The 26,450-nt window shown below is 41.5% G+C and overlaps 1 protein-coding gene and 1 non-coding gene across 11 annotated transcripts in view; both read left to right on the forward strand.

Moving 5' to 3' along the window:
* The window catches only part of SORBS2 (sorbin and SH3 domain containing 2), a 221,407-nt gene that overhangs the window by 181,307 nt on the left and 13,650 nt on the right, over nt 1-26,450 (forward strand). For 9 of the 10 annotated variants that reach the window (XM_023514886.1, XM_023514890.1, XM_023514891.1 and 6 more), the window contains 5 exons: nt 6,472-6,560; nt 8,434-8,480; nt 13,412-13,526; nt 13,625-13,753; nt 15,221-15,421. In XM_023514886.1, the coding sequence (XP_023370654.1) occupies nt 6,472-6,560; nt 8,434-8,480; nt 13,412-13,526; nt 13,625-13,753; nt 15,221-15,421 (581 nt within the window). Of the gene's footprint in view, nt 1-1,404; nt 2,992-6,471; nt 6,561-8,433; nt 8,481-13,411; nt 13,527-13,624; nt 13,754-15,220; nt 15,422-26,450 lie in introns of all 10 variants that reach the window. The other variant, XM_023514896.1, reaches the window with a different exon arrangement.
* On the forward strand, nt 25,922-26,069 carry LOC111726331. Its single transcript, XR_002774136.1, has one exon. It is a non-coding gene; the product is annotated as a U4 spliceosomal RNA (small nuclear RNA).

A 26,450-nucleotide genomic window follows, 5' to 3' on the forward strand; every position in this document is an offset into this window, starting at 1 on the left:
AAAAGAAGTCTGATGAATTCAGTTTTGTTTTCATTTTTGTTTTTTTGAGATAAGAGTCTCACTCTGTGTCTGTGAGTAGAGTGCCATTGTGTCATCACATCTCACAGCAACCTCAAACGCCTGGGCTCAAGAGATCCTCCTGCCTCAACCTCAGCTGGGACTGCAGGCACCCGCCACCACGCCTGGCTAGTTTTTCTATTTTTAGTAGAGACAGGGTCCTTGCACAGACTTTCTCAAGCTGTTCTCGAGCTCCTGAGCTGAAGCAATCCACCTGCCTCGGCGTCCCAGAGGGCTGGGATTACAGGAGTGAGCCACAGTGCCCAGCCTAGAATGTTCTTCTTCTTTTTTAATCATAGGGAATGTTATATTAACTTCCTTTCCCAAGCCCTACGTATTTACTTCATGTGCTTATCTGCTTTGGGAGAATTTATAGAAGATTGTAAGGCCATGAGCGTTAAATAGAGATATTTTTCCTTTGCTAGATTTTATTTCTAAGAATAAAATGTCCCATTAGATGTAATTTGGCCTCTCATTTATTGCTTAACTCAACAGAGCAAAAGAAAAGAATATTTCCACACATATTCCAAATTAAGGTCAAGTTTAGCTCTCTGTTATACGGCAGGTGATTTAAAAAGAAAATTAAAGCCTCCTCAGAATAAAAACAAGGATTTACCTTCTCTTGATACCAGTTATCCTATGAAAACAGTAAACCTAATAAGGAGTTAAAGGGAAACAAATAGGTAAATTTGTTGAAAAAGCCTGTCGCTATTTTTTTCTTAGAAAAATACAAGTGCAGATAGTTCACAGCGTCTTGATTTTGCAGTGTTTGAAACTACTTTTGTCTTTTAGCTTTTTCTACTCCATGCCCATAAAAAAAGTATTTGATACAATTATGGGAGTATTAGTTAAATATAAATCTATAAACTCGTCTTTACATATGTATTATTTATAACCAAACAACACTCACAGCCTGACTCTATTATGTTGATTAAGTCTATAATAGTTTTGGCATTAATTGCTACAATTTAAAATCGCTACGAAGTCATGCTATCGGCCAAAGATGTGCCTTTGTGCCTTCGGCAAACCCTATTGGCAGAAAGATGTATGAGCTGTGTAATCAGAATAGATGCACTAGCTACACCAGTTACTTACTTCTTTTATGTGGTTTTGTTAACCCTTTCTGCACAACTCTGTTCATTGAAAAGGTATTATCTTGCCTTAGAATTAGACATTTTTCTCTGCAGTCGAGGCTGCGTGTGTTAACAAGGAATGTCTAGATTGAACACACTAACTGCTTTCTCTTTGCTGTGCTGTCTGACGCTTTACTGATGTGCTCTCCTCTCTTTGTGAACCTTTTAACTTTTCCAAATGTCTCTCTTCTACCACGCTGCTCTGGACTAAAAGGTGAGGATGCTAGCAAAATGTGTCCATCCCTTTGCAGTTACTCAGGGCTCAACGGCCACCCCTGCAGTGAGTTAGATTACTGTAGCAATTACAGACAGCACCTGGACGTCCCGAGGGACTCCCAAAGGGCCATTACTTTCAAGAATGGCTGGCAAATGGCCCGGCAAAATGCAGAAATTTGGAGCAGCACCGAAGAAAATGTTTCCCCCAAAATCAAATCCCGGAGCTGTGATGATCTCCTAGACGGCGACTGTGACAGCTTCCCGGACCCGAAGACCAAGTCGGAAAGCCTGGGCTCCCTGCTGTGTGAGGAGGACCCCCAGGAGAGCTGCCCCGTCCCGTGGGCGTCCCCCTACATCCAGGAGGGTCGCAGCAACGGCAGGTCGCGGGTCAGACACAGGTCAGCCCACAACGCTCCCGGCTTCCTAAAGATGTACAAGAAGATGCATCGAATTAACCGCAAGGACCTGATGACCTCAGAGGTGATTTGCTCAGTGAAGTCCAGGATCTTGCAGTACGAACGGGAGCGACAGCACCCCGGCCTGCTGCCCAGCTGGAGCCAGTCGTCCACCGAGGAGGTGCCCAGGGACATGGTGCCCACCCGCATCTCCGAATTCGAAAAGTTGATCCAAAAGTCGAAATCCATGCCAAATTTAGGGGACGACATGTTGTCACCTGTAACCCTAGAGCCACCACAAAATGGATTGTGTCCCAGGAGACGATTTTCCATCGAGTCTTTGCTGGAGGAAGAAAATCAAAGCAGGCGCCCTTCTCAGGTCCCACTCCCCTGCACATCCAAAGACCTGGTGCCCATTCACATCGAGGTCACCAGCGATGAGCAGCCGAGACCACACGTGGAATTTTCTGACAGCGACCAAGATGGGGTCGTGTCTGACCACAGCGACTATGTTCATGTGGAAGGCTCTTCCTTCTGCAGCGAAAGCGACTTCGATCACTTTTCCTTCACATCCTCTGAGAGTTTTTACGGGTCCAGCCACCACCACCATCACCACCACCATCACCATCACCGACACCTCTTCAGCTCCTGCAAAGGCAGGTGTCCTGCGTCCTACACCCGCTTCACCACCATGTTGAAACACGAGAGGGCCAGGCACGAACACGCCCCCGCTGAGGAGCCGGGGAGACAGGACATGGACCCTGGCCTCTCTAAACTTGCTTTTCTAGTGAGTCCTGTGCCTTTCCGGAGGAAAAAAAATTCGACTCCAAGAAAACAGACTGAAAAGGCCAAATGTAAAGCATCCGTATTTGAGGCCCTGGACTCAGCCCTTAAAGACATCTGTGATCAAATCAAAGCTGAAAAGAGAAGGGGGAGTTTGCCGGACAACAGCATACTGCACCGTCTCATCAGCGAGCTGCTTCCAGATGTTCCCGAGAGGAATTCGTCCTTGCGAGCACTGAGAAGGAGCCCCAGGCACCAGCCCCTCCACCCACTGCCTGCAGACGGTGCTATCCATTGCTCATCCTTCCAGCACGAATGTGGGAGGGTCCCTCATAGTCCCTCTTTCCAAGACGTGGACACAACCAACAACAACTCCCACCACCAGGACCGGGACGGGACGCTCCAAGGTGGATGAGCTTTTCTTTCTTTCCCTTTGGGGTTCAGAGACCCCCTTCCCTCCGGCTCTTTCATTTTCCATCCCACCATCTCATCATTCCTGAGCGGTGAGACCACTTGGCATCGTTCTGTGTTGTGAAGCAAGTGCTTGTTGTGTGCACGTGTCTTGCTGAATCGTCCTCATTTACCTATGTGGCATTCTGGGAATGTGTGGCTTAAAGGGATCACAAAAATTGTAGTCTTTCGAAAGTGAGAGGAAAAAACCATTTAGGAGCTTAATGTTAGGAACAGCTGTTACATTGAGACAACGTAACAAACAATCTACTAAGTTAAAGAGACTATTTGACAACGGAAACTATCATTACATATCAGTATCCTTCAAAGGGCCTTTTTTCATTATCAAATGAATCAAAACAATAATTTAACAAATGGCCTCTTCTCTGATTATATTAACTTTAAAATTTTATACTCATCTCCTCATAAGCAATTTCCTCACATTCTTTATAGAAGTCACTATATAAAAACATTCAGGAAGCAGAACTTCCTGAGAGTAGTACTTGATAGACAACCAAAGAAATCAGGACTTGTTTAATACTTTTTCCATTTAAAGGACACAATTGTGATAAAAAAAAAAAAAAATTTTGTGAGTGTACCTTTAAGCTGTACATATGAAAGTCCCATTTCCACCAATCGGTGTATTCATTTCCTCCTCTTTTCCATTACTTAATTTGTTTACTTTCTATTTCTGCTAAAAACAACCCTATATGGAAATTTAAATTAGGCCATCTAAGTTAAAAGTGACTCGCATCTCCATTTTCATAGGTAATTTTGAAATGTCAAGAACAAATGGCAGTTCAAATGCAGAGGACTTTTTTGAGATGTAACTTAAAAGCTCAGGGTGATTTAATATTTTTATTTGATTCTTTCCATTAACTCTTACAGTACATCTGTTTACTATGTCAATTTAAGGGACTAGAAGGAATATTTCAGGCTTAACCTTAGTCACCAGAGAAGCTTCCATGCACCAGGCACTCCAAAGTGCTTTGCGTGCATTATCTAATTAAATCTGGCGTAAACAGAGGGGCTGAGCATTATTGTAAGCATTCTTTTCAATTTAGGAAACTGGGGCCTAGGGTAGACAAAAAATTTGCCCAAAGCCACAGAGATAGGAGGTGACAGAAAGGATATTCAAACCCCTAATAATTCAGAATTTATAGGCAAAAAAAATTAATTCAAATTTCATATGAACTGTAATATGTATAGCTCAATAATTATTATTGCACAAATTTACTAGTGGTATTCAACTTTGCTTTGGTCTATACTATGCAACATGCTTAAAAAAAGGAATTCGGTCAATCAAAATGTTTAAATCAGTTTCTACAAGTGGAAATGTTCACTGATTAAAAGATGTCAGAATCTGATTTTTTAAGAAATTGGCTGCCTTCTCCAGTTTTTTTGTTTGTTTGTTTGTTTGTTTGTTTGTTTCCTTTTGGAGAGAGAGTCTCACTCTGTTGCTCAGGCTAGAATGCTAAGGCATCACAACTCACAGTAACTTCAAACTCCTGGGCTCAAGCCATCCTCTTGCCTCAGCCTACAGAGTAGCTGGGACTGCTGGTATCTGCCACAATGCTGGGCTAATCTTTTTCTATTTTTAGTAGAGATGGGGTCTTGCTCTTGCTCAGGCTGGCAAACTCCTGAGCTCAAGCTATCCACCTGCTTTAGCCTCCCAGAATGCTGGGATTACAGGTGTTAGCCACACCTGGCCTCCCTCTCCAGTTTTGGTTTGTTTGTTTGCTTTATGTTTTTTTGGTTTTCATATCCTAATGTAATCATCTCCAATTTCTTTCTTTCTTTTTTTTTTTTTTTCTGAGACAGAGTCTATCTATGTCACCCTGGGTACAGTGCCCTGGTGTCAGAGCTCACAACAACCTCAAACTCATGGGCTTAAGTGATTCTCTTGCCTTAGCCTCCCAAGTAGCTGGGACTACAGGCACCTGCCACAATGTCCAGCTTTTGTTGTTGTTGTTGTTGTCATTGTTGCTTATCAGGCCCAGACCAGGTTGGAACCTGCCAACCCTGGTGTATGTGGCCAGTGCTGTACCGCTGAGCTGTAGGCACCAAGCCTCCAATTTCATTAAAACATATTTTAAGAGGGCTTTGAAGAGCATTTACAGAATATTTTGTTTTTTAACAAAATATTTTCCTTCCAATTGAGTTTTGCCCAAGTGAAAAAATCATGTATATTCCATGGTTAGTAAAAGTAATTTAAAATTCATGGTTATGATGAGCCCCCTATGATCCTAAAAGTATATTAACAGAACGAAAAATACACCGCACATAATACTCTAGCATCCATGAGAACAACTGGCTAAGTTTCACAGGAAACATTTGCACATATTTCTGAGTGTGTGCGAGTCTATGGACCTTGGAGTTCACAACTCACCATGTTAGACATTTATCTGTCTATTTCACTTGCTGTAAGCAGTCATTTCTTTCATACAGTCAAAGCAGTTAAAACCTTTAAACCATGTTTTCTTATTATGGATTGACATTTTTAATTCTTTCACAGGTGAATAAAATCAACTATATTTTTAATGCTTCTTATTATTCAGCATAACTAAATTTATTGAAGGGATAAAAAAAAGAATTGACCCAAAATTTTACCCAATTATGCTGGTAATTCTATAACATAGACTATATTTAACCTCTAGTTAAGTTTCCATGAATGCAGCACAAAAATACAATAAGGTATAAGATACTGCCAAGAACTACTAGCAATTGTAAGCTTATAATGATAATGATTTACACTTTGCTTTAAGATGAACAAAAAGAATTCAGTAAGTCACAAGCAATTTGGGAACTAACAGGATGCTTTATATTTATTCCTTGGCTTCTCGGAATGATTATTTACTTTCTGATAAGGCAGTTTATCGGCGGGACACAGGGAAAGCCATAGACATCTTCTGACTCATAAGTATTTAGAAAAGGGAGGGGAGAGGGAGAATGGACATGACCGTGCTCTTGTCATCGCCATGCTTTCTTTGGTTTTGTCTCTTTTCCATTACAACATTGTAGAATTGTTCCACAAAATGTTTCTGTACCTACAAACTGTTGCTCTTTTCAAATTCTCTGTCCCTGGTGGGCCTCTATAGTTCTTATAAACTGGAGGGGCAAAAAGAATAGAAACAGAAAGTTTTAAAAAATCTCTCCAAGTTGTCTCTGACAGGTGTGGTGGTCTGATTAATCAGCAAGATAACAATTACATTTATTTATGCAGTTACTTCTGCAGCCTGGGAAATAATACTCTCGTTTTTGTGTCTTATATCACGACTTTACACTGACCTGTGAATCATACCCATGTCTCTAATAGTGCTGCCTCTCTCCAAATTTGGTGGGGGAAAAAAAATAATTACCACCAGGGAAAATGGCTAAGCAAGTCTGGTTGGAATTAAGCGGATACTCACCCTCACCGGCCCTGTTCTTTCCAATAGACCGAGAGTCCCCGAGAAGTTACTCATCTACCTTGGCTGATGTGGGGAGAAGTGTGCCAAGGGAAAGAAGAGGAACTCCAGAAAAGGAAGTAGGTACTTCAGTGGCACTGGAGTCTTTGACCACAATATACTTTAAGCACTTACCAGCCAAGCTGACACTCCAAACCACTAAACTACCCCAGACTGAAAATGTGAAAATATTAATAACCACTGAGGAACTAGAAACAGTTTTCCTGGCCTGAGCAGAAGACTCAAAGAGTTTGGTGCCCTGATCCTAGCCGGTCGTGGCCCAGCTTTGGCAAAAAGGCCTCCCCAAATCTTGACTTGATGCCCGTGAATTAACAGCTGTGGTCTGCAAGAGTCCAGAATTGGGCTTCCTGGTGGAGGGAAGAGATTCCACTGTGCAGTTTCCTGGCCTACTGGTCTAAGAGGAAGCCCCAGGTCAGCTGTGTTGCAAATCAATACAAAATTCTACATAAAAAACTTTCCCAGCTCGGCACCTATAGCTCAACCGGCTAAGGCGCCAGCCACGTACACCTAAGGTGGCGGGTTTGAATCCCCAGCCCGGACCCGCCAAACAACAATGACGGCTGTAACCAAAAAATAGCCGGGCGTTGTGGCGGGCGCCTGTGGTCCCAGCTACTTGGGAGGCTGAGGCAGGAGACTCGCTTGAGCCCAGGAGTTGGAGGTTGCTGTGAGCTGTGATGCCACGGCACTCTACCCAGGGCGACAGCTTGAGGCTCTGTCTCAAAAAAAAAAAACAAAAAAAAAAAACTTTCCCTGGCTTACCTTTTATAGGAGAAGATTCTTGAAAAAAATTAAAAGCCTTTAAATCAGCTCAGTTCTTGGGGGCAGTGCTCCTGGGGACCACATGCCTACTGACCCTTTCCACGGCTCTGAGCCAGGGCTGGAGTTCTTCCTCTTCCCGCGTCGGAGCCGTGAGGGTTTGACTGGTGTGCGCTCCGAGAGGATAGTATAGTTAGTCCCTACAGGATCCCCTCCACAAAGAAGGTCCAGATTTCCTGAAGGAAAGAGAATGAGGCGAAGGGACTACTGGCTGGTGGGAAGGAAGAGTTGGTGTGTGTAGCTATAGGACACGTACAGAGTGACTCAGGGAGAGATTCGTGGGCTCCAAAGTCTGAGGGTGGGCACTGCCACATCACGTCGTGGCAAACAGATGACAAGGTGCTGAAGGATTCCTGAACCTTCCGGGGAAGGCAAGATCATCACACCTGTACTTCTGGCCACTAACCAGCCTCCTGATGCTTATGGGGCTAATTTCTTTGGTGATGTATTAGTAAGTGTTGATGATGACTTTGATCCTTTTATTATGATTCAGAGGAAATTGTGACTATCTATAGAATTTAGAGCAGTTGACCTAGGAAAAGCCTTTGTTTCTTTGTTTGTGAGTCTCGCTCTATTACCCTGGGTAGAGTGCTGTGGCATCGTAGCTCATAGCAACCTCGAACTCCTGAGCTCAAGCCATCCTCCTGCCTCAGCCTCCTGAGTAGCTGGGACTACAGGGGTCCACCACCACACCCAGCTGGTTTTTCTATTTTTAGTAGAGACAGGGTCTCGAACTCCTGATCTCAAGTGAGCCTCCCATCTCAGCTTCCCAGAATGCCAGGATTACAAGTGTGAGCCACCGTACCTCACTCAGGAAAAGCCTTTATAACAGTCAAAATGACACCCAGGATAGACTCCTCTGAGGTGTTTTATTCTCCCATTATGGTATTAATCGACCTTATCACCTAAGATGAAATATAATGGGAAAAAGTTTTATATTTCTGCTTAGCTTAACTGTCTAAATACAGAGCTAATTTATTTACCTGTTACTTGAATATAGGATTTACTTTATATGGGTGTAATCATTCCTTGAATTTTCTTTAATGCTTGTGAAACTTCTTTCTTGAAGAAAATCAAAATTTTTCGTTAGTGTTAATTGTTTACCTTCCTTTCCAGAAATTGCCTGCAAAAGCAGTTTACGATTTTAAAGCTCAGACATCTAAGTAAGTAAGATAAGTATTCATCATATGCTTTAAGTTAACTTTAAGTATGTCAGTAATGCTTTAAGAAATGAACATTGCAACATTGCAATTAGATCAAGTAAGGTCTAATTGCCAATGAGCCGATCTACTTTGATTAAATGGTTCCTTTCAAATTAACTGGGGTAGGACACTTGTATTTTCATTTTGAGCTTAGCTGAGAAACACTGAGTTTTAAATTATGCTAAGCACATTAGATCGAGCATAATGCATTCAAAAGGAGAGGAAAAACAAAAAGAAATGAAAAAGCATGGTTTCTAGAATTTTTATTTCAAGATTAATTATAAGTTCATTAACCCTAGGTGGGGGAATTTGGTAACACGTATTTATCCAGCTGTATTAAGGATTGTGAATAAGTACAAAGCTTCATCCAGTAAAAATCTCTACCTCTCAATCTTTAACACTTAGACTGTGAGTTAAGTTTCCTCTTGTGCTCTGTGGTTGGTGGTGCTTTCCTCTTTCTGTGTGGCAGTATTTCTTCTGCCTTTTTTCTCTAGGGACTTGCTCATCAGCTAGGCCTGTGGTTGAGGAAGTTAGCACCAAGCCCATTAGTAGATTTAAATAGAAGGGAGCTGTCTAGATCTTCCATGGCCCGTGGGCACATATACACACTCCGTTTAGGAAATCTTGGTCTCCAGTAGAATTTGAGATACATGTTGAATTCACTATAAATTGTTGTTAAGTTACACTACGTTGTTTAAACTGAGTATATATGTACGATAACCAAAATATTTGTTCATAAAAATGTACACGGTATGAATTAATAGTTCCCAAAACTGTCTCCGGCCAAAGGCATATAAGAAAATAAAACTACTCAGAATTTGGTAACTCTGCTGAGATTAGGAATGAACAGTCCTGTTAATTAGAACATCAAACACAGCTTACATCCTATGTAAAAAATAAAATCCTGTAGAAAATCTTCCATCTTTTTATTAGATTAGATAAGTAAGATGTGCTTTCTCTTACACGCCCTCTGGTCCTAATTGCTGTTCTCTGGACGAGGTGTGACAACTTGCATGTCAGTTTCATAAAATGATGATCCAGAGCACGTATATTTTATTTTTTCTTTGTGACAATCAGTTGAAGCTTCCTGAAATATATAAAACCCCAAGGAATGGCAGGAGATATGAAATAGCAAGGGCATCCACCCAGGGCCCACAAGGGCTTTCAGAAGGCTTAACAAAAATCAAGCTTTGGCTGGACACAGTGGCTCACCCCTATGATCCCAGCACTCTGGAAGGCCAAGGCAGGAAGATCCTTTGTGCTCAGGAGTTCCAGACCAGCCTGAGCAAGAGCAAGACCCCCATCTCTACTTAAAATGAAAAAACTAGCTGGGCATGGTGGCAGACCCCTGTAGTCCCAGCTACTTGGGAGGCTGAGCCAGGAGGATCACTTGAGCCCAGGAGTTTGAGGTTGCTGTGAGCTATGATGCCACAGCACTCTACCCAGGGTGACAGAGTAAGACTTTGTCTCAAAAAAAGGCAAATTTTGCAGAGGATGGTGACATGCTATGCAGAGGAAAGGTGCGAGGGCACGGATGATGTCACTGGATATTGAGGACCAAGCCCCTCGCCATCCTCTATGGACACATCTTTATCAAGGGTTTCAGGGAAACTCAGTCTCCCAGGCGCTGCCTTTGCCGAGGTTTGTCTGTGTCACCTCCACCTTCCATCAAGGTCCCAGTTAGGTCTTTTGAAACCAGAAAAATCTAATAGCAGAATCCTTCAGAAAAGTAGACTAAAGAACCCCCCAGGGCAGCACCTGTGGCTCAAAGGAGTGGGGCACCAGCCCCATATGCCGGAGGTAAAGAGTTCAAACCCAGCCCCAGCCAAAAACTGCAAAAAAAAAAACCCATAGAAGCCATCTCATAATTTTAGTAAAGAAAAACATATGCCTGTGATGTCTTAAATAAATCAGTCTTACTGCAGCTAAATCACAATCCTCTCATTTTGTTCTCAGGAGATATGAAGACCAGTCATTCATCATCCTCAGTGCAGTTATACATTTGATCAAAATGAAAGTGATGTGAGACTTTAAAAGGTTCACACCACCCCACCACCCCCAACAGTACTGAAAGCTATGGAAAGACTAGCTACATTTTTTTTTTTTTTTTTTACAGTTTTTGGCCTAGGCCGGGTTTGAACCTGCTACCTCCAGTATATGGGGCCAGCACCCTACTCCTCTGAGCCACAGGCACTGCCCAGACTAGCTACATTTTTAAGTTGGATGTGTGTTTTGTGCCTAACATCTTATAAACAAGAGATAGAGATACCTGTTTTAAATAAGTACCTGTTTAAAAGTTATTTTTCGCAATCTACTTAAAGTCTAATAAAAAATAATTTTTAAAATATGGCTAATTCACTCACCAAACATAAACATAATGTTTTCTTTTCTTTTCTTTTTTTGAGACAAGAGTCTCACTCTCACCCTGAGTAGAGTGCCACAGCATCATTATAGCTCACAGCAACCTCAAACTTCTGGGCTCAAATGATCCTCTTGCCTCAGCCTCCCAAGTAGCTGGGAGTACAGGTGCCAGCCATGACACCCCAGCAAGTTTTTCTATCTTTAGTAGAGATGGGGGGGAGGTCTTGCTCTTGCTCAGGCTGGTCTCGAACTCCTGAGCTCAAGGAATTCACCCCCCTCCTCCACCTTCCAGAATGCTGGGATTACAGGTGTAAGCTATCAAGCCCAGCCCATGTTTCCAATTTTTTAATAGCAAAAAGAGACAAAATACCCTTTCCAAAGGTGGTCAATGACCACTATTAATACTTCTAGATCTGAGATGAAAGGGACACATTTTAGAGAACTGAAGAGTAAGGTGACTTTCCTTTTTCTAGATGACTTCAAAACTTCAAATGCCTATACAAAGTCCAAAGAGTTCTTTTTATATAAGGAAAAAAAATTGTCTTTAATTCATGTTAAAAAAAAAAAAAAGTTAATCTTGTTTCCAGAAACAAAACATAACTAGTACAAATAGAACCATTGGGTTATAACCACTAACTATCCTGTTTTGTTTTCTGTTTTTTACACGGGGCATTTGCAAGGGGGAAGTACTGTACTTAAATGTAAAGCTCTGTGAATCACCTTTATTTTTAGGGTTGATGAAAATTTACCTACTTTGAATTGTAAAGATTTCATCACTTGTAATGTGTAATTCTTTAATAGGCAACAATTTTTTCAACTAATCCTTTTCATCAGTGAGAAGTATTCTACATCTGATTAAAATCTCTCTCTATCATAGTCTGCACTAATAAATGGTCCAGCTTAAAACACTGAACCAAACAATGTGGATGACTCAGGAGTGGGAAGGCAGATGTGTAGGAAAGCGGGGCTCTTGGGAAGAGGTACAGGTTGATTGCTTTCTATCGAAGTGTAATTATGGAGGCAAAATAATGAAGCAACATAACTACCTGGATGACAACGCCAGGCAAAACTGATGTAAGAGGGGAATACGTTTAGGCTTGAATTACTCAAAATGAATAATGTCCTTATAAATTAAGATTATAACTACCAAAATGTAACTCCCGTCTTCTTAGAAACAGCCAAAACTGAAAAATAGTTATTGTCTTTGAAATATTTTTCTTTTTTAAAAAATGATGTAAAAAAGGCAGCTAGCATTGGTGCATGTCTTCGCACTCAAAATATATTTGTCTTTGTGCCCCATTAAAAAAATAAAAATATATTAGCCTCGTGTTGTGGCAGACGCCTATGGTCGCAGCTACTTGGGAGGCTGAGGCAGGAGTATCACCTGAGCCCAGGAGTTTGAGGTTGCTGTGAACTATGACACCACAGTGCTCTACCCAGGGCGACTGAGTGAGAATCTGTCTCCAAAAATAAATAATCCATATGTATATATGTACACACATACACACACACACACACATACATATATAAAACAGAAGTAAATTTTTGATCAAGATAATCTATTTAAATATCTGTCAACTAATTTCAAAGATCCACAAAGAAAATTTTTTTCAATGTTGGCAATTCTGTTCAGAAGCTACATGGTATTTATTTTCAGAGGGTTGCAGGGATGGTAAGTAATCAGTTAACTAGTTTGGGAAGAGAAAATTCAGTGCAAAAAGAATCCATCATTTTGCCAAGTTTCACAGTGACTCTGTTATACATTGATGATTAGATAGCAATGGTCTATCCCCTCCTTTAAATTGCATATTTGATTTACATCTGATACAATGCTTATACTTGTTCGTTTTGAAATCATTTCCGAAACTATGTTATAAGTGAATTCAAAGAATTTGCAAGGAAAATCCTTATTAAACAGTACTCAATAGATTTTTGATCATGTTTCCCCCAAAATAAGACCTACCCCCCAAATAAGCCCTAGCAAGATTTCTGTGCATTTGTTAAATATAAGCCCTACCCCAATAATAAGACCTAGTGATGGGCGTGGCATCATGCCATGCATTTTGGTGCAGAGCGGTAAGGAAGACTGGAATACCTTTTATCTGCCACAGCTCTTTTATCCCCGAGCCCTTTGCACTTGCACAGATGCTCGTGTGGTAACCGCAGTTGCAGGCATCCTATTGAGCATCTGCGAATGGCTAGGGGAAAGGAGTTCACACATCACTAGTGCCAACCCCACCAACAAGATTGGCTCCCCCTGTCAAGTTCCAGAAGAAGATGACTTAACTGTATTTGAATAAATGTAGGTTGTTGCATTATACTTAATAATAAAAAAAGACATCCCCTGAAAATAAGCCGTAGTGTGTCTTCTTGAGAAAAAATAAACATAAGACAGTGTCTTATTTTCGGGGAAACATGGAGAATATTGGAAGTATATTTCCCAAAACAAACAGCAGATCTAGTTAGGGTGATGATCTTAAGAATAAGTGCTGTGCAACAAGAAAAAGACTATTTCAACATGTCTCTTTCAGGGAGTTGTCATTTAAGAAAGGAGACACTGTCTATATCCTCAGGAAAATTGACCAAAATTGGTACGAGGGGGAGCACCATGGTAGAGTGGGCATTTTCCCAATCTCCTATGTGGAGGTAAGTCTTTCCCCCGTCCCTCTTCCCTCTTGGGTGGTGGTGGTTTCAAACGTCACCCTAAAGTTCAAGAATACATGTCTTTTTATTTTATTTCATAGAAGCTCACACCTCCTGACAAAGCACAGCCTGCAAGACCACCTCCCCCAGCCCAGCCTGGGGAAATCGGAGAAGCGATCGCCAAATACAATTTCAATGCCGACACCAATGTGGAGCTGTCGCTGAGAAAGGTAACCCGGCCCATGTCTTCATGGGTGCATTTAAGAAGATTGTATGTTTTCAAAACTAGAATAGGTTATCTTCTTCCTTAGACATTTTTGTGTTTCCTGCATTTTCTGCACTGGCCTCCTGTAGGAAGAGCCACCAGAGGTGCACACGGCCCTCCGTGAGTGCGTGTCTGAAATGGGCTGCAGATCCAGCCCCTAGACAGGATAATCTTGAATTCATCCTCTTTCCTTTTAATCCACACGTGCTAAGTTATGACCAAGAGTGGACTAAGAACATCGGTGTCTGTGGCCAGGGCTGACATCCACCTGGTGTGCATCAAAACAGGGAGACGCCAGCAGCCCTTTTGACTGGGTGGGGCCCATGTCATACTGCTCACTAAATACTCCAATAGAATTCTTGGCTTTTGCAATAATAGAACTTTCTACAATCACTATTCCTGCTACCTACAGTGACCAAACCAATACCACGGAATCCAGCTTAAAATTTTAAATCAGGCTGGGCTCAATGGCTCATGCCTATGATCCCAGCCCTCTGGGAGGCTGAGGTTGGCAGATTGCCTGAGCTCAGGAGTTCAAGATCAGCCTGAACAAGAGCAAGACTCCATCTCTACTAAAAATAGAAAAACAAGTCATGTATTGTCGCGGGTGCCTGTGGTCCCAGCTACTGGGGAGGCTGAAGCTGGAGGATCACTTGAGCCCCAGAGTTTGAGGTTGCTGTGAGCTGTGACACCACAGAACTCTACCAAGGCTAACAAAGTGAGACTCCGTATCATTAAAAAAATAAAAATAAGATAAAATAATGAAGTAAATAAAATAAGTTAAAATGAATGAAATGAAATGAAATTTTAACTCAGAACCACACATAGCCCAGAAAGAGATTGTTAATGTCACTGCCAAATAGCAAAAACTGCAGCTGCACTTAGCAGGTGACACAAATTTGGGCAATGGCACCTGATAGCTTGGCAGGTGTGGTCACTTCCAATAGCTCTTCCTATAAGTCAGTGGTTCTCAACCTTCCTAATGCCACGGCCCTTTAGTACAGTTTCTGTGGGTCACGACCCACAGGTTGAGAACCACTGCTATAAGGCCAAAGCGCTGGGTCTGTTAAGATAGGGTGATGACGCTGTCACTGAGATGCTACCTGTTCTCCTAAGCTGCTTTATGAAAAACTTCCACAGCTCATTTCACAGAGGACCAGTGTGAGCATGTATGAGCCCATCTCATTAACCAGACATCCTCGGGGAAGACTCTGATGTTATGAGTGGATAATTTTAACTGCACATATGTTGAGAATCTATATTTTCCTAGTAAACATCAGGACCTTACTTACATTCCCCTGATTAAACAAAATCTGGAGATATAAAATGTTCCCAATTGGAGAACTACTGTTTGCTAGAAAACGTTGACAGTCATATTGCTTTTTGTTGTCATGTCTCTGCGTCTGATGCCGTTTCCTAACATTCATTGCAGGGAGACAGAGTTATTCTTCTCAAAAGAGTTGATCAAAACTGGTATGAAGGTAAAATCCCAGGCGCCAACAGACAAGGCATCTTCCCGGTTTCCTATGTAGAGGTCGTTAGAAGGAACACAAAGGCTGCTGAGGACTACCCCGACCCTCCAATACACCACAGCTACTCCAGTGACAGAATTCACAGCTCAAGCTCAAACAAGGTGAGATTTCCCATCAGATTCCTGTCATGCGGGGAAGCTGAGAGTAAGAGAATCAGTGTGTGCTTTTAGGATATTAGAGAGATTAGATTAAAACATCGCGTCTATTGCAAAGAAAGGGATTTGCATATCATCTCTCTACATCTGTGACTAGATGTCAGTAGATACAATTTAATTTATCTCAAACAGGTTCTGGCATAAAAATTGACCAATTGATCAATTGATTGGCCAATTTCATTTTCAAGTTAAAATATTGAAAGAGAAAGAGAAAACATTATATGATAAACTTTATATACTTTATATAAACTTTATATGATATACATCTGTATTTCTATGTATCTAAATGTTTTCTGAAGCTTGATTTTATATATATAAATTTTGTTCATATGATCATATATAAATAGAATTGTACATACATATGTGCCTATAAAATTATAATTTATATTTATACATCTATATAAACATATACAATGTAACATACTCTATATATCCCAAAAATGATAACTTTTAAGAACATGTGGTTTATTAGGTTGACAACATTTTGTAGACGTCTGGGGCTTTTTTTTAAATGGAAGGAAAGTTAGAGTAAAATTTTTTGATTAAGGTCTATAACTCAGTTTGCTTAATAGTTTGAATGAAAATGTTACAGGTTATTAGAAGATTTCAAATTTATTTCATTAGTTTTAGGATAGTTCTGTTGTTATAGTTGACCTGGTAGCTAAAGATGGTTACTTTCTCAGTATGTAATTTGAAAAGGACTTTGCCTTCTCAATTAGTTAATTAGAAAAGGCTATTCTACTTTCTATACTCATAATGTGAATTGGTTTGGGGAGGGCTTTTTTGTTGTTGTTTGCTTGTTTTTTTTGAGACAGACTCTCATTCTGTCATCCTGGGCAGAGTGCCATGGCATCAAAGCTCACAGCAACCTCAAACTCTTGGGATCCTCTTGCCTCAGCCTCCCAAGTAGCTGGAACTACAGGTGCCCAACACAGTGCCCAGCTTGTTTTTGTATTTGTAGTAGAGATGTGGTCTCACTCTTGCTTAGGCTGATCTTGAACTACTGAGCTCCAGCAATCTACCCACCTCAGCTCCCCAAAGTGCTAGGATTATAGGCATGAACTACCATGCCCAGCTGGTCCTTTTTTTTTTTTTTTTTTTTTTTAGCAGAGTCTCACTCTGTAGCCCTGGGTATAGTGCCATGGTGTCATAGCTCACGGCAACCTCAAGCTCTTGAGCTCAAACTATCCTCCTGCCTCAGCCTCCTGAGTAGCTGGGACTACAGGTACACCTGGCTAGTTTTTCGATTTTTAGTAGACAGGGTCTTGCTTTTACTCAGGCTGGTCTTGAACACCTAAGCTCAGGCAATTTACCCACCTCAGCGTCCCAGATTTCTGGGATTACAGGAGTGAGCCAGGGCACCGAACCTGAGATGAACTTTAAAAGGTAAATAGATTTAACTGTGCCCCATTTCTATTACCGGGCACAGAAGTCACAAGCTAGTGGGGAATGTGCTGTGCGCTTGTGAAAAGAAAGGCCCAGAGTGCTGGCTCCATGAGTCACAGCTTGTCCTGAACAATTAGCTAGAAAGCACATCTCCAGAATCTTTTTGAAGATTCTTTTTCTTTCCAAACTCAAGTCATCTCCCTTGAAAGAACGAAAGTGAAAGGTCATCCACCCCTCTCTCAAGGCCCTACATACTTACAGCATGTAGTATTTTGTCTAGTCCAGCAAAAATAGATACATGTATTAGAATGTTAGGCAGGGGCATTTCTAGAACTACTTGTAATGACTTGCACAAACACTTGGTTTTACTGTTTTATTTAATTTAAGACATAGACGTATATTTTTAGATTAGACTTCATAAATTATACCTCCTGGCATTTCCATAAATGTCAACCTTTCAAGAAAGAACAGGAGTCTTAGCAGAAGTCTCCCTGTCCCTTAACATCATACCTGCCCTTTCTTTGTAAACATTTACTCTGGATTGTTTTTAAACTTTGAAGCAGTAGTTATGTAAGTTCAGTTTCGTTCCCATTATAGCATTCTGTTCTTGAAAAACATTTTCCAGAACTTACTCACGTAGAAAGCATTCATGTACAACGGCCTGAAATAGTTTGCACCAGGTAATGTAATGACCTCACACCCATGGCGTGAGAAGATTGGGAAAGTTGAAAAGACTGGACACTACCGCAGGAAGAAAGAGCACTAGACAAGTTCAGGGAATAAAAAGGACTTCCCTCTTGGCTCTCCTGTTACCTTAACATTTCTTCAGAGTCACTTACATGACTAAATCAATATCTGGCAACCTGCAATGTTTTTGAAACATAGTTCCAAAGCAGACTATTCAACCAGGTCTCTTAAGGTGTCCGTCACCCTAAACCCTGTGACAGCTTTGTCTGGTTTGACATTTAAGACCCCTTTCAAAACTAGCATTTTTCTTTTTGAGGTAACTGTTCTAATTAACAGAAATTATTTCGGGCTATTAAATTTCAGCAAAATATCTTCAAATCTAGAGGTCTTGAAAATACTTTCAAACCTGTGTCTATGTTGCAACATGAAACCATCGTTACTTCCCTCCCACATCTTCCCTGCATTGCTCCATCGCTGGGTTTCGCTGGGTTATTGTTATTTTCTTGGGGGGGGTTGTTCTTTTTCAACTTCATAATCGCTGCTCATTTCTAAGATGGCTTCCAGTGATCCGGCCCCTCCTCTCACGCACAAAGTGTCGCCTGGCTCAGGAACGGCAGCCGTCCCGGGACCTGCCCAGGGCTGTCTGTCCCTGACACCTGCGCACCCGCCTTTGGCCCCAACACCGTCTCTTTTTCTGGACAACTTCTTGGATGAGTTGGAGAAGCTTGGCGCTTTAACTTTACTGGGTGACCAAGCCAAACCAAATTCCCTAGAGGAGGTCGTCCTGGAGATCAGGGAGGAGCCCTCTGTCCTCTGCCCGGTGCCCCCAGCCTCTGTGCCTGCCCAGGCGCCTCCATCTCTGTTACCTGTCCCTGGCTTGGCACCAGCCCAGCCTTGTGCCACAAAACCACTTCAGGACCCTGGCATGATGACTCCAAGCAAATGCACAGACTTCACAAAAATGCAAAGGGGCTTTACAGACCCTAAAAAGGTGCCTGAAGTCCTGGGTGATAAGTTTGTGGCCTCCACGTGTACCAGTGTGGGTTCTCTGCCTGTAACCCTGCCCGCCATCGGAGAGGAGGATGAGGAAGTCTGTGAGGGAGTCATGTGGCTAGAATCTCAAGGACCAGACACCTCGGGGTGTGGCCACGATGGTGCAGAGGTGACACCAAGCCTGCACATCGAAGAAGAAGAAGAGGAGGAGGAGAAACCTGACCGCTTAAAATATCCAGTAGCTGCCCCCACACATCTTAGAATCCCTAAGGACAGCACTGCAGCAAAAACCAGTACTGAGGTATTTTAATGTTGCCTGAAGAACTAACCGGTCTCGCTCTGATTAGCTAGTCCAATTAATCACATTAATAAGCATCTACTTTGACCCTGCCTTAACAAGTTTTCTTACTGAAAAAACCACGCATTGTATAAACTAGCAGTGGAAAAGTACTTGAAAACACATCTTAATGTTGCAAATACGCAGTATCATTCCGTTATCCCATTATTTCCTCATGAGCTATTAAATTCATATTTAAATCTTTATAATTTACATATTCTCTCTAATGTCCCAATATTAATAATGAGAGCCAATAGACGAGCTCTCACTGAGTGTCAGACGGTATTCTAAGAACCCTCCATCTGAAATTTCCAAGCCCTCTGAGCTGTGGGATGTTAATATCTCTGCTGTAGAAATGATGGAATTAAAGCCCAGAATGAGAACACTGTACACCATACGTACAGCATGCCAAAACATAATCATATTAATAATAAAAGAAAAGAAGGAAAAAGAAAGCAAAAAAGAAAAATAGCACTGCAGTTCCCTTTTGACATTTCTGAAGACATCATTCTCTTCGGGTTAGTAACTATTAATACTTAAGAACGGGGTCCCGTATCCTCCTTGAACAATAGTTTTAATCAACAAAGGCAGGAAGTAGCCCAAAGCTTGAAGCCTTTTCTTCTAAACATCTCTCAAAAAAACAAAAAAACTTAAATGCATAGCTTGTGAATTAATAAGCAGGTATGATTACTGGCAGATGCTGAACTTAGGGACTAATAAGAATGGTTCATATTACAACACTTTATAAGTCATTTCCCCCACATTCCCTGTCTTTGAAATAACTCAGCCATGGCTGCATTTGTGTAAAACAAACACTCTATTTAATAACTGAGATCACTCCCTGCAGTAAGTCAAACATGTCCCTAAGTCAATTATTTCAATAACTAAATTTCCTTCAAATGAATCACATTCGGAGGCACCTCAGCTCTGTGCCTGTCATTCCCTCAGCAAGGAGAGATTTGCGGCCTCCTCTTGTTCCCACCCTCAGCAGGTTCAGCAGAGGCTGAGGACAGGGCCATCTCTGGCTCTGACTATCTTGAGCCTTGTTCTTCTACAAAAGTGACAGAAATTAGTAGAAGGATTCTTTTGTGGCAGTTGACAGAGCAGCCATCTCTGAGATTTGCAAACTGACAACTCTGTTGGTGTTTAACCTAAGGGTACCATTTTAAAAAATGGGTTTGATTTCATTATTTTTTTGAGGCAGAGTCTCACTCTGTCACCCTGGGTAGAGTGCTTTAGTGTCATCATAGCTCACAGCAACCACAAACTACTGGGCTCAAGTGATCTTCTTGCCTGAGTCTCCCCAGTAGCTGAGACTATAGGCACCTGCCACAACGTCCAACTAGTTTTTCTATTTTTAGTAGACATGAGGTCTCACTTTTGCTTAGGCTGGTCTCGCCTGCCTCAACCTCCCAGAGTGCTGGGATTACAGGAGTGAGCCACCATTCCAGGCAAAAAAATATATTTTAACAAATGTAATGAATAGTCTTGGAAAAAGAGTTAACAACATTCACAGAGTGAAATCATAGAAAAGCTTTGACTCTATGTTCAGAATGATCCTGCAACCTTTTTCTTTAGACAGAAGGTAGCAGGCTTCCAATAATAACTCATCCTCACATTCAATGTTTTGAATGGGAAATGAGACTGTCTGCAGATCAGTAAAAAATCAAAGCTCTGATTCAAGCAAATATCCACAAGGAGGTCCACATGCACAGTCTTCAAAATTCCTATCACCAAGTCCACCCGCCAGCATAGTCCATCCCTGTGAATTCATCATAGGTGTGAAAGAAACTTTTGAAAAAATGGAATATTAGAAAGACGAATTAATCTTTGCTCTTGGGTTTTTTCCATAGGTGGCAGAAAATCATTCAGAAAAGTTTTCAATAAGGTCATTTTATATAATGCTTAAGGCTTTTCCCCTTTTTTCTATGGTTTTATTTAAAGGTTGTATATTTTTCTACCTTTGCTTCAGTCATAGCCATAAGTAGGAGAGTAACTTTAGAACCCACGTTCTCTAACTTAGAGAGATGGGGCACTCACCATTGTTGTATCCAGACAAAGCTGGGACTTAAAAAGGTTTATTTTCCTGTAAAACCCAAGGCCCTCTTATGCATTCTTTCAATTTCAGTCATTTGCAGAATATTGTGAGAGAATGGAGGTATTTAAAATAACCAGGTTTTAAAAGAGCATTTTAGTAACTACATGAAATGCCTGTAACCAACTCAAGCAAGTGGTTTTTCTCTATTTTATCTCATATCTGGGAGCAAATGTTAATTTTTAATCTCCCAATGAGTTTTTTAAAACCCTCCAAAACTATTTTTCTAGCCATAGAAAGAATAGCTTAAGTGACATCATTTGTGCTTGTAATTATAACTACAAATGGAGTCAACTTCAGATTTTAGGCTATTATTATGGTTTAGTCCTACACAGGAGCAAACTGAGCCACTTTGAGTCCTTTCAAAAAGCTTGCTGTATTTTTTATTGGAAGAATGTCATCATTGATGCTCATTACAAAGAAGTAAAGTCACCTGGCACTGAAAGCAAAGAGAAAATGCCACTTTAATAATGTTTTAATAATGTAGTATTGTGCAGGAAACCTCTGCAGGAACATTTTTATCAGCCCTTATCAACCACTGTTTAATCAACTCATGTCGATTCAGTTCAATTATACTCTTCTCAAGGATTTTCTAAGACAAAGAAAATCTTCCATAAAACTAAATGCAGTCCAAACTCTTCTGTGAAAGTCAGAATTATTCCCACTTTTTAGATGACAGAAGATGAAAGGTACTTAGAGTTATGAGTCTGAAATATAAATCTGAATCTAATATTTCCCCTAGTCTTTTGAGCATCTGTTTTTTAAATGATGGTTTTTCATAATAAAAATTCTTATAAATCTCAGCTCCTCTAGAAGCTGAGCTTTCAGTTGTATCCAGGAGACTATTTTGTAAAAGAGCCTTGTAGGATATGGACTCAAATTGCAGTAGAAGCTCTTTATGAAAAGAGCAAAGACTCTTTCTTGGGTTTCTTCCAAGACACTCAAGTTACTGGGGTCACATAAGGATGCCTCATCACCTGGAAGTCATCCCATCAGAAGGCGATCCCCTTGAGCACAGTTCCCAACATAAAATTGGGCCCTGATACTTCTGAGTATATTCACATGGCATTTCCAGCTGTTATTAGCTGTGTCATTCCAACAGCTGGATGTTTTTCCCTGTGAGTCTTGATATTTGTACGTGTAGGACCCCCTGTATTAGGCAAGACTGAAGTAGAGGCAGTGCCCTGAAACTCAAAAGTGGAAGTAAATTTCACTTACGCATAAATGTAGGGCTTGCAGGACTGGATGGTGGCTCCAGTCATTAGAGAAGGAGGAGATGGCCTGTCACCATGCTTAGGGAGAGGCTTCCACAGTGCTGTCCAAGATGGCAGCATGAGCAATCCCTTCCTTGCTGTAGCCAGCAAGGAGGAGCAAAGAAGAGGGGGGTTGTGCCCCCTTCTTCCAAGGCTGCTTCCCAGACATCACATATGTGCCATTCTTTAGAACTTATCACATGAGCGCAGCCAAGGACAGCAAGTCAGGAAATATTCAGAAGAAATATTCTTTATTCAAAATGGCCTAACTACCATCCCAGCTCTAATACAGAAGAGAGAATGACCAGGTGTTCTCTGCCAGGCCAAACACATTTCATCCCAAGAGACTGCAGATCTGAGATCAGTCGTTATAAAGTGTTATAAAAATTTTCTTAAATGTGAGTTGAGAAAACCACATGCTATTGTCTGAAAGTCTTTCAGGCCGAGCCTGGTGGCTCACACCTGTAATCCCTGCACTCTGGGAGGCCGAGGCGGGTGGATTGCTTGAGCTCGGGAGTTTGAAACCAGCCTGAACAAGACCCAAGACCCCTTCTCTACTAAAAATAAAAAAAACTGAGGCAAGAGGATTGCTTGAGTCCTAGAGTTTGAAGTTGCTGTGAGCTCTAAGACCATAGCACTCTACCCAGGGCCACAGAGTGAGAGTCTGTCTCAAAAAATAAAGAAAAGAAAAGAAAAGTCTTTCAATCCCACTACAGCTCTTGTAAGCTACATCAAATACCAGGGAGGACATTGCTAGATCTTGTCCAATATTGGGAAAAAAATAAAACATACTTGCACACAAGAAAGTTAGTTTATCCACTGCCATATTAATTAAAGATCTTACTTCAAAAGAATACAAACAATTGAACCTGTAGTTAGGGCACTATTCAGTATTTAATTATGTTTCATCACTCCCCCCACCCCCAAAGTCTTACGTTCTTCTTATGTGTGTTTTGTTAGAATTTTGCTTCCAACAAATATTTGGCAAATCCTACGAAATCTGGTAGATATTAGGCAAATTTCCCTCGACCTCACCTTGCATTTCTTCAATAAGCACAAGGAGACAGACTGAAGGGCGTCTAGGACCCAACCGCTAAGCATTCTGGGACCGAGTGGCCTTTCCCGGGTGTGTTCTTAGCATCTGTTGTATTCCACCCTCTTCTCTGTGCTAACTTCCCTCTGCTGTGCCTGTGAGTCCCACATTAAAGTTGCAACTGATGCCTGTGGTGTGGAACCCGGTGAGAAGCTGGGACGCTGAGGTGTGTCCAGACTGTGCCCCCTTCTGCCCTTCAGTTAGTCATGCAGAGTGCGGCATGCTGTGTGTGCACGGAAAAACCAAAACAGGAAAACGCCTCCTGAGGGCTATAGGATGACCACAAGACTAACTAACTTCTTATGCCTTTTCCAGGCTGATTTTAAAAACGAGATCCTTGTCCTGGGTAAGCCACCTCGTAGCCCAGTGATGTCTAGAAGATCTTGCAGCCCGCCGGTCAGAGGGCTCGGCGGTTCCCACAGGGTAGGGTCAGCACATCCCCACCTGGTGGCAGACATCCTGGCCACCCCATCCTCCCCCTTCAGTGGGCAGACTCTTTCTTAGTTGTATTCTCTACCTAAGAACTGGCTGTAAAGCAGGGCTGGAGAAGCCGTAAGATGAAGTGAGCATCATTTCATGATGAGCTGCGAGATCAGGTCAGCACGAAAATCCGATCCTGAGTCGTTCGGGTAACATGCTTCCCTTTTACATGTGCACAAGGTTTCCAGAATCCAAAAGGACACGATCAAATTCTCTACTATTCAAACACGGGGGGCCTGTGTGTGTGCTGTTTTTTTTTCTACATCTGTCTCCTGTTTCTCCAAATCAGTGCTTTCTAGACACTTTGCAGTGCAGAGAGCAAAACCGTGGCCAATCGTTTACAGTACTGAACTCACGTGCTCCAGGGGCGTTTGCTTCTTTGTTGCTCATTAGATTTTATTTTATTTTATTTTATTTTAAGCAGAGTCTCACTCTGTCACCCAGGCTAGAGTGCCATGGCGTCACCATAGCTCACAGCAACCCCAAACTCCTGGTCGCAAACAATCCTCCTGCCTCAGCCTTCTGAGTAGCTGAGACTACAGGTTCCTGCCACAACGCTGGCTAGTTTTTCTATTTTTAGTGGAGATGGAGTCTTGATCTTGGTCAGACTGGTCTCCAACTCCCTGGATCAAGCAATCCATCCTCCTAGGCCTCCCAGAATGCTGGGATTAGAGGCATGAGCCATGAGGCCCAGCCTCACTTGGTTTATTTAGTTCATTCTGTTTGTTTGTTTTTGAGACAGAGTCTTGTTTTCTTGCCCAGATTCCAGTGAAGAGACACAATCATAGCTCACAGAAAACTCCTGCATTCAAGCGATTCTCCTTCTTCAGCCTCCCGAGTAGCTGGGACTATAGGCACCCACCACCGTGCCCAGCTAGTTTTTCTATTTCTAATAGAGACAGGGTCTGGCTCTTGCTCAGGCTAGTTTCAAATTCCTGAGCTCAAGTGGTCTTCCTGCCTCAACCTCCCAAGTAGCTAGGACTACAGGGCCACACCACTATGCCTGGCTAATATGAAGGTTGCTGGAGAGATGGGGTCTGACATTGTTGTCCAGGCTGGTCTCAAACTCTCAACCTCAAACAATCGTCTTATCTCAGCCTCTCAAAGTTCTGGGATTAAAGTCATGAGCCACTGTGCTAAGCCTGTTTGGATTGTTTTTTAATCTACGATCCTTGTTTCAAAGTATTTTGTTGCTCTGTGGTAAGTGTTACATTTACATGATCCTCCCTTTCTCCTCCTACTGCTCCCTGGACTCTTCATATTGCCAGTTTCTTGACAGATTTGATTAGAGTTAAAGGTCAGATTATGTTCCCTTTAACTACTTAATTCCATAACATCCACAGCTCTTTAGAACAAATGGACTCTGAAGGGCACTGAGGAATGCAGCCAAGGCGTTTGGACATTTTCGTCTGTGCATATAAGGCTGGATTCCTTTCACCATTTCTGTTTTAATGATCCCTGGTTTAATCTTCACTGATTTATCGCATAGCTATGGTTCTGCACTTCAGGTTCTCAGGGCTTGATTTAAAAGACGTTTTTCTTTTCCATTTTCTAAAACGTAGGTGCTATTCTGTATTTATGCCATTTCGTGCTTTTGGCTCCACATAGTCAGACCTCATTTTATTCTTGAGACAGAGATTTGTGTTGCTGGAGAGAGAGAGGAAATGTCAATTTGCAGAGATTCTTGGGACTCCACTGAACTGCCTTCCAGAGCCAAAACCAAAAGAAAGCTCTTTCTGCAGTTAGTAGGCCCATCCTTGAATTTCCCGTGGGTCAATGAGGTGGTATGCTTTGGGTTACATGAGGTTTTTGTCTTTGCCACATTTTTACATTATATATTTGTGTTTTAGATTACATCTCTCATATTGACTATAAATATTCTGTTTTCTTTAAATTTATGTGCAGTTATATCTTACCCTCATAATTTATGAAGGAAAAATAATCCTATAAACATAAGCATGGTATTAGGAGAATTCTGTCTAATTCTGGTTGCAAAGTTCTACAACAAACATTCTCTGGGGGGAAAATTATGTTAAGAACTTTAGAATTTTTTATAAGGCTTTCAAAGATTTTTCCTCATTAGTATTTAAAGTAACAGCCAATCCTTATTTAAGAATTATCTAGCTTTGCACAGGGGCAGTGTCATAGTTGATGAGGTTTATCCGAGGCACCATTTGAGATTACTGTGAATTGAAAACTTCCCCCAATACTTCACTGTGACAATTTGAAGTATAGTAGGCATTGGCAATTTTTGACAGTCTCTATGGAAACAGTTTAAGAAAAAAAAAGGAAAGAATTACCTAATACTAGATACAGCTAGTTATATATGCAGGTACCTCTGCAGAAGCTCACATAAATAGATGGCTTTCAGACAGCCTAGATCTCACTATCTGAGCTAGGGAAGTATGTATTTTATCATGTCAGAGATTCTATGGTATTAAAAACCACCTTCCTTATGAACAGTAGTTTGTGATTGCTTCTGGATTTCAAAATTAACATGTGTCTAAAAACCTGTCTCTTTGGTTTCAATTTTTGAATAAAAAACAAGAGCTGCACTAAAACAAACAAAAAGGATTGCTAGTCTGCCAAGAAAGAAAGATATTTAGGATAGCATGGAAATAGCAGGATGGGCTCGGCGCCTATAGCTCAAC

This window comes from Otolemur garnettii, unplaced genomic scaffold, assembly GCF_000181295.1.
Source record: "Otolemur garnettii isolate 467f Iridium unplaced genomic scaffold, OtoGar3 scaffold00061, whole genome shotgun sequence".
Classification (NCBI taxonomy): Eukaryota; Metazoa; Chordata; class Mammalia; order Primates; family Galagidae; genus Otolemur; species Otolemur garnettii.